The 8,794-nt window shown below is 37.7% G+C and overlaps 1 protein-coding gene across 1 annotated transcript; it reads right to left on the bottom strand.

Annotated features, from left to right (window-relative positions):
* Positions 1-591: 591 nt before the first annotated feature.
* On the bottom strand, positions 592-4,329 carry LOC148880872 (uncharacterized). Its single transcript, XM_088977442.1, has 7 exons — positions 4,148-4,329; positions 3,649-4,093; positions 3,295-3,508; positions 2,246-2,789; positions 1,999-2,095; positions 1,206-1,436; positions 592-894 (listed from the first exon to the last, which is right to left on the bottom strand). The coding sequence occupies exons 1-7, from the start codon at positions 4,327-4,329 to the stop codon at positions 592-594; spliced, it is 2,016 nt and encodes a 671-aa protein (XP_088833568.1).
* Positions 4,330-8,794: the final 4,465 nt, after the last annotated feature.

The raw sequence follows: 8,794 nt of genomic DNA, 5'->3' as shown, positions 1-8,794 counted from the left end.
CTAACTCATTAAGTTGTAGCATTCTCTTTTCACCTACAGTCTTCATATCGAAGTTCAGTGCCTTGATTGCCCAAAAGGCCCGGTGTTCCAACTCAACAGGAAGGTGACACGCCTTGCCATAAATCAACCTATAAGGGGACATACCAATAGGGGTTTTGTAAGCAATCGGATACGTCTATAAAGCATCATCAAGCTTTGCAGCCCAATCTTTCCTTGACCCATTGACAGTCTTCTCCAAAATCTTCTTAAGTTCTCTATTAGATACCTCGACTCGCCCACTAGTCTAGGGGTGATAAGGTGTAGCAACCCTGTGATAGACATTATATTTCTTGAAGAGAGAATCAAACTGTTTGTTGCAAAAGTGGAATCCCCCATCACTAATGATAGCTCTAGGAACTCCAAACCTTGAGAAAAGCTTCTTCAAGAATTTAATCATTACCCTAGCATCATTGGTGGGGAATGCAATCGCTGCAACCCACTTGGAGACATAATCCACTCCCACCAAAATTTAACAGTTCCCATGTGAGGATGGGAAAGGACCCATGAAGTCAACTCCCCACACATCAAAAAGTTCAATCTCCTCAATAGAAGTCAATGACATCTCATTTCTCTTGGAGATATTTCCCACTCGCTGGCAGCGATCACATCTAGCAACAAACCCTCTAAAGTCTTGAAATAATGTAGGCCAAAAATATGCGCATCATGCCATCTCTTTGTCTTCTCCTTGTATAGCCTGGCATTCTCATATGCCTGCAGTCTAATCTCATCTAACTCATTAAGCTGTAGCATTCGCTTTTCACCTGCAGTCTTCATATCGAAGTTCAATGCCTTGATTGCCCAAAAGGCCTGGTGTTCCAACTGACAGGAAGGTGACACGCCTTGCCATAAATCAACCTATAAGGGGACATACCAATAGGGGTTTTGTAAGCAGTCCGATACACCCATAAAGCATCATCAAGCTTTGCAGCCTAGTCTTTCCTTGACCCATTGACAGTCTTCTCCAAAATCTTCTTAAGTTCCCTATTAGATACCTCGACTCACCCACTAGTCTGGGGGTGATAGGGTGTAGCAACCGTGTGATAGACATTATATTTCTTGAAGAGAGAATCAAACTATTTGTTGCAAAAGTGAGATCCCCCATCACTAATGATCGCTCTAGGAACTCCAAATCTTGAGAAAAGCTTCTTCAAGAATTTAATCACTACCCTAGCATCATTGGTGGGGGATGCTACTGCTTCAACCCACTTGGAGACATAATCCACTCCCACCAAAATGTAACGGTTCCCATGTGAGGATGGGAAAGGACCCATGAAGTCAACTCCCCACACATCGAAAAGTTCAATCTCCTCAATAGAAGTCAATGACATCTCATTTCTCTTGGAGATATTTCCCACTCGTTGGCAGTGATCACATCTAGCAACAAACCCTCTAGAGTCCTGAAATAATGTAGGCCAGAAATATGCGCATCATGCCATCTCTTTGTCTGCTCCTTGTATAGCCTGGCATTCTCATATGCCTACAATCTAATCTCATCTTACACATTCAGCTGTAGCATTTGCTTTTCACCTGCAGTCTTCATATCGAAGTTCAATGCCTTGATTGTCCAAAAGACCTGGTGTTCCAACTCCACAGGAAGGTGACACGCCTTGCCATAAATCAACCTATAAGGGGACATACCAATAGGGGTTTTGTAAGAAGTCCGATATTCCCACAAAGCATCATCAAGCTTTGCAGCCTAGTCTTTCCTTGACCCATTGACAGTCTTCTCCAAAATCTTCTTAAGTTCCGTATTAGATACCTCGACTCACCCACTAGTTTGGGGGTGATAGGGTGTAGCAACCCTATGATAGACATTATATTTCTTGAGGAGGGAATCAAACTGTTTGTTGCAAAAGTGGGATCCCCCATCACTAATGATAGCTCTAGGAAATCCAAACTTCGAGAAAACCATGTAGAGTCCTAAAATAATGTAGGCCAGAAAAACCCACTCTCTAGAACCTTAGTAGTTGTCTTTGTTGCACCAAAATGACCACCATATGCTGAGTGATGCAAATGTGTAAGAATGTCAAGAATCTCTTCCTCAGGTACACATCTCCTAATGATATTATCACCATAAATCTTGTAAAGGTAAGGATCCTCCCATAAGTAATGCTTAGCTTTTGAAAAAAAAAACCGCTTTTTCTGCTAATAAGACAAATCTGGTGGTAGGATATAGCAAGCTAAGTAATTTGCCAAATCTGCATACCAGGGTGCACTTAAATGTTGAATAGCTAGAAGGAGTTCATCTGGGAAGTTCTCATTGATCTCAGGCTCATCATCTCTTTTCTCAACACCCTCCAACCTAGACAAGTGATCAGCTACTACATTCTTCGATCCTTTCTTATCTCTGATATCAATATCAAATTCTTGAAGGAGTAAAATCCAGCGAATGAGTTGTGGATTTGCATCCTTCTTGGCAAAAAGGTACCTGAGAGTAGCATGGTCAGTATAAATTATTTCCTTAGAGCCAAGCAGATATGATCTGAATTTGTCCACTGCTAACATCTCCTTCTCAGTGGTTGTGTAATTGAGCTGAGCATCTGCCAAAGTTCTGCTTGTGTAATACAAAACATGCATCACCTTATCCTTCCTTTGCCCTAGCACAACTCCAATAGCTTGATCACTGGCATCACACATAATCTCAAAAGGCAAAGACCAGTCTGGTGGTGAGATGATTGGTGCAGATACTAACACTAATTTTAACCTACGAAAAGCATTCAGACATGCATCATCAAACTCAAAAGGGACATCTTTAATCAGAAAATTAGTAAGAGGTTTAGCAATAGATGAGAAATCCTTAATAAATTGCATATAAAAGTCAGTATGGCTAAGAAAACCTCTTACTCCCTTTACCGATGTAGGAGGTGGCAACTTTTCAATGATCTCTGTTTTAGCTCTGTCAACCTCGATACCTTTGCTGGAAATCTTGTGGCCCAAAACTATGCCTTCCTACACCATAAGGTGGCACTTCTCCTAGTTTAGAACAAGGTTAGTCTCCTCACATCTTTTAAGAACCCTGTCAAGGTTACCCAAAAAAAGATCAAATGAATCACCAAAAATAGAAAAGTCATCCATGAATAGCTTCATTATGTCTTCAATCATGTCAGAGAAGATGGCCATCATACACCTCTGAAAGGTAGATGGTGTGATACATAACCCGAAAGGCATTCACCTATAAGCAAAAGTACCATGTGGTTATGTAAAAGCGGTCTTCTCTTGATCCTCTGGAGCATTGACAATCTCTTTCTTCACTACCTGCATCAAGAAGCTTGACAATCTCTTTCTTCATTACTTCCTTCATGTGCGGGTTCAATCTCCTTTGCCTCTTAGCTGTGGCAAGAAATCCATCATCCATGTGAATCCTGTGCATCACAATAGAAGGACTAATGCCCTTTATGTCAGAAATCTGCCAACCTAAAGCCTTAATCCTACACCTTACCACATTTAACACTTTTTGTTCCTGCTTATTCTATAGTTTGTTTGAGATAATAATTGGCAAGGTATTATCATCTCGCAAGAATGCATACCTCAAATGTGATGGTAAAAGTTTCAAATCAATCTTAGGTGGCTGCTCAATAGAAGGAGGAGTGGGGTTAGCACTTTTTTTACCAGTAATTCAGGTTTAGCAAAAGGTTCAGTGTCACAAACATTGCCAACCGCTGCATCATCTTCAAAATTTTGTTCTACCTCACTAACTTGACATACCTCTTTCACACATGAATCGATCACATCAATTCTCATACAAAGTTCTTCCTTCATAGGATGCTTCATAGCCTTGGACATGTTAAACTCCACTTTGTCATCACCAATTCGAAGGGTTAGCTTGCCTTCATACACATCAACCAAAGCTTTCCCTGTGTTTAGAAACGGCCTGCCAAGGATCAAGGTGCAATCACGATCCTCCTCAAAATCAAGCACAACAAAGTCCACAGGGAATATAAACTTGTCCACTTTCACAAGTACATCCTCAACCACGCCATGAGGTTGCTTGATGGAATGATCTGCCAGCTGCAAAGTCATCAAGGTAGGTTTCACTTCTCCAAGACCAAGTTTCCTGAAAATAAACAAAGGCATCAAATTAATGCTAGCACCTAAATCACAAAGTCACTTAGGAAACTCAATTTTACCAACAACACATGGAATTGTAAAACTCCCTGGGTTTTTCAATTTGGCAGGCATCTTGCTGTTGATGATTGAACTACACTTTTCAGTCAATGAGACCGTTTGGTCATCCTCCCATCTCCTCTTATTATTGATGATCTCCTTCAAAAATTTATCATATTGAGGCATTTGGGCAAGAGCCTCGACAAAAGGAATATTGATTTGCAGCTTCATAAAAATATCAAAAAATTGGGAAAATTACTGTTCAGTTTGCTTCTTCTTTAGTCTTTGAGAAAAAGGGATTCATGTGACATAAGGTGAAGGTTGGGCATTAGAGTGATTCTCCTTGTCACTTTGGTTCCCCTCTGACTTATCACTGGTTTCTTCGTCTTAGATTTCAGCATTGGTTGATGAAGGACTCTCAACATCTGTACCTGTCCTCTTACTTTACACATCTTGCAATGGCTCCAGCACTTTCCCACTCCTTAGTGAAATTGCTATGAGTTGCTCCCTTGGATTAGTCTCATCTGATGTGTTTTCTGTAGTTTTGTTGCTATTTGGTAGTATTATTTATAGTTGTGTATGTAAATGTATGGAAAAGGCTCACTAGTCAGGTTAAGTAAGAAGTAGGATGCCACTCCTACTTGGTAGTATTTTGTGTAGTTCTGCAGTTTTGTTGCTACTTGCTCAATAGACATTTTTTTCTAGTTTGTGCAGTCAAACCCAAGGCCCTAGTCCATGCAAGTAGGATGCCACTCGACACCTTGGTGCTTGGATTCAAGCATACAAAGAAAAGTCAACATAAACAATTGCCTATCTTATTGGATTTGTATCATGTGAAAATCTATACTATTATAAAATGTACAAATGTTCACACAATATTTCTGGAATTTTGGTTGAACATAAATTTCCCTTTTAATTAGTATTTTCAAGTACAAATAAGGGTAAAAGAAGTATTTCACATGTTTAATAAAACATATATAAAGAATGAAATTAAAGACTGACGGGTTTGTCGAAGCCCTCAAAATTATTACTAGTCCCACAATAAAATATTTGCAGTAAAAGTGGTTCTAGGTCGAATCCCACAGGGAGCAAATTAGTAATCTCTTAGCCGAATGGGTAAAGTAATTGTGTGGGAAAATTAAATAACTAAAATTAAAAGAATAACAAACTAAACAAACAAGAGAAAATCAGTCTTACTGAATTCTGGTTCAAGGGTTCGGGTTGAATCGATTGGCCATCGATCCTAGGTACAATTCAACATTCTTGCAATTCAAGCATTTAACCTTAGATTTATTAGGATAGCCATAATAAACCTTGTGTTTTCCTAATTCAATTGACCAAACCCAGCATTCGATCAACACTTATCACCACTCAACTGGGTACGATAGCGTTCCATGTTAAACAATGATAGCATTAAGATTTGTGAAAACAGTTAAACCAAAATAACAATAATTGAGATGGCTGCAATTACTGAATTTTGTTCAATCGATTCTTTTAGGTTGAACCATGTTAAAACATTGGTCAAAGGCTGTCACGAACAATTGACCCAAAAAAGATATCAACCTAATTGCTATTTGTACCATTATTCGTGATAATTACGGATCACCGAAATCATGGATAGCAGTAGGAAAATCAACATTAATTCAAATTTTCAGACTAATTAACATTAACATCCAATAAAAATGTGCACAAGAACCAATGAATACTCATGATCTGTGCAATCTCCATGCTTTGCTTCTCCATAGCCGAACTGCCTTCTTGCTTCTTTGTCGTTTTGATGATCTCTTGGATCTTGGAATGAGTGATTGCTAGAGCTGGTTCGCCCCCCTCTTTATATAGCCAAAGGAGAGGGCTGTTTTCCAACTCCTTCTAGGAGATCATCTTATCCTTAGGGAGTTTTGATCTTATCTTGAACTAATCCTATCCTATCTCTTATCTAATGCTCTAATCTCAATCTTCTTATCTCTATAGGATTACATTCAAGACTTTAGATCTGATAAAACTCTCTCATTGGAGATTAAATTCGAAATTCGGACTCTTAACTCTTGAATTCGAGTTGGGCTGCTTCAAGGTACTTCTGCGAGTTGGGCTTAAGTTGTGAAATGGGCCTGGCTGCGAACTTGCTCAGACTTTGGGCTCGTTTTCGTACTCGATGCGGGCCGAATCTGTCAAAACCCAAAACATGAAAGTTGTGGGCATTCCTTTAGTCTTTCTAATGCTTCTTGAATTGTCCAATTCGGTGTCCGGAATTGAGAATTAGGCCCAGATTACTGACTGTCGCCGAAACTGTGCAAAATCACCCGATTTACCCTGTTTTCTTCCAATTGCCTTCTTTATTGCCCTGAATCGAAATACAAGCGTAATGAGTCCATTTAAGTGCTAAATAAATGTAAAAGAGTGAATATTAGGGGATAAAATTAGGGTTCATTTTGGTCTCATCAAAGACGGTAATTACTCTTCACATGCTTAATAAAACATTTAAAGATTGAAATTAAAGACAATAATTGCTTCATGTGTATTGAATATTAAGTTGGTAACTGAATTACATGGTCACTTTCATATTAGAATTTATCTAAAGTATAAATAAGGAGAAAGAAAGTATTTTATAACGTGCTTGAGAGAAACTATTAAAGACTGAAATTAATGACTACAATTTCTCAATGTGAATGGTAATCGAAAGTATCCAAAGACCAAAGTATATTTAATATTTAGTAAATGATATTGTATATGTAAGTCTTCCTATTTCGTTTGCAATTGTCCTAAATAGAAGCACTAGAGAAAGGGGAAGGAGAGGAAGGAAGTGATGTGTGTGTGCTTGCTGGGTTAGGGTAAGGAAGTGATGTGGGTTGGGTGGGCTGTTGTGGTTCATATGGGCCTGGAGTTTCACTTTGGGTTTTTAGGGTATGTTTAACTTCAGTTGGAATCCTTTGCAAATCCTCCTTTTTATTCTATAAAATTTCTTCTTATTTATCTTAAAAAAATCTCATCAAAACCCAAGTGTTCTCCGTTAATTGGTTGTCACATTTAGGGGTGGCAACGAGCTGAGCTTTTCACAAGCTGCTTGAGCTCGGCTCATGAAAAGCTTGGCTCGGCTCGCAAGCAGTCTCGAATATATATATATATATATTTGATATTTAATATATATAATAAAAATATTATAATTATTAATTATTATAATTCTTAATTTTTTAAATATAAAATAAAAAAATATATATATATAATTTTTATTTTTATCAAATATTTTTTCCAAAAAATTTTATAATAAACTATTTATAAAATATATAATAAAATATTTTTATAAAAAATAAAATGAGCCGAACCGAGCTGAGATTTGGTAAATGCAATCACTTCCCATGAACCTTCTAACATAGTTGTAAGTAGATCTCCTGTTAGAACCATCTAAGAACAAACACAAAAATGTTCAAAATACCAATGCATGCAGTTACAATTGAGGATGGATAGTAATAGGGGATATACTTGCAACTATGTTAGAAAGTTACAGGGGAGGTGATTGCAATTACCAAACAAAAAATTTACCTTTTTTTAATTAGTTGTGCTAAGCATTTGATTATTACATTTCAAAAAAAATTATCCATTTTCTATATACGATACATTACAATGACCCATTTCATTTCTTATTTGTTTTTATGGACCGACACTATTCACTCTAATTTTAGGGATGTGCTTAAATTTACAAACGTGGGATTAGGATGTGATGTTGATAGGTAGGGATGATCATTTATGATCAGCCTGACCTTCTTGGCTTGCAAATTCTTGGGCCAAGGAAGTCAAATTTCTCTCAAGCTTGGTCTAGATCAGACTCGTATCAAGCCTGCACATAATACATTTTCAACTTAGGTTAACTAAGCCCTATGTATATAGTATAATATATTAATATACACAAAATAAACTTAAATATATTTTTTACGATTTCTTGAAGCTTATTTTCTGTAATTTGATTATAAAATTAAGCTAAAACTTTATTTGTTTTAAAATACAAATCCTATATATTCATATGGGCCAACCTAGATGCTTGGCCCAGGACCAAAACCGAACATATTTTATTAGGCCTAGGAACTGCGGAGTTAATTTTTAGAGAAGGAAAAATTGTACTAAAAGATTGTCTTTATGTACAAATTTTAAGAAGAAATTTGATTTCTGTTTCAAAACTGTGTGCAGATGGTTATTCTGTCTTCTTTAGTAATACGATTACTATTAAAAGAAACAACAGATTCATCGCATACGGGGAACTAGAGAACGGTCTCTATGTTCTACATCCTTCTCTAGAAACTAACATAACCGGAACTACGTTGGCTGAAATCCCCAAGAAGAGAGCCCATGATACAGTTAATCCCACGTGTCTGTGGCATTACCGACTTGGCCACATCAGTGTTGACCGAATCACAAGGTTGGTAAAGGATGGTCCTTTGGATTTTCTAACTGTAGAAGATCTTCCCACCTGTGAGCCTTGCCTACATGGCAAGATGATGAAACGGCCATTTAACGGTAAGCCTTAAAGATGTACAAGCACACTTGATCTAATACATATGGATGTATGTGGTCCCCTGAGTGTTAGGATACGAAATCAACACGTGTATTTCATCACCTTGATAGATGTATCACAATTAGCACCTCCTACTACACCACAACT

Source organism: Nelumbo lutea, chromosome 1 (assembly GCF_056320005.1).
Source record: "Nelumbo lutea isolate HS-2025 chromosome 1, American lotus-T2T, whole genome shotgun sequence".
NCBI lineage: Eukaryota > Viridiplantae > Streptophyta > Magnoliopsida > Proteales > Nelumbonaceae > Nelumbo > Nelumbo lutea.
The sequence above is the reverse complement of the archived record's forward strand: the minus strand, read 5'-3'. Positions and strand labels throughout refer to the sequence as shown.

Coding starts and splice junctions, on each gene's coding strand:
- LOC148880872 (XM_088977442.1), bottom strand. CDS start 4,329: ATGCCTCAATATGATAAATTTTTGAAGGAGATCATCAATAATAAGAGG. Junction 2,790..3,294: donor TGTCAAGCTTCTTGATGCAG/GTAGTGAAGAAA, acceptor TTCTGATTAAAG/ATGTCCCTTTTGAGTTTGAT. Junction 2,096..2,245: donor CAACATTTAAGTGCACCCTG/GTATGCAGATTT, acceptor TAATATCATTAG/GAGATGTGTACCTGAGGAAG.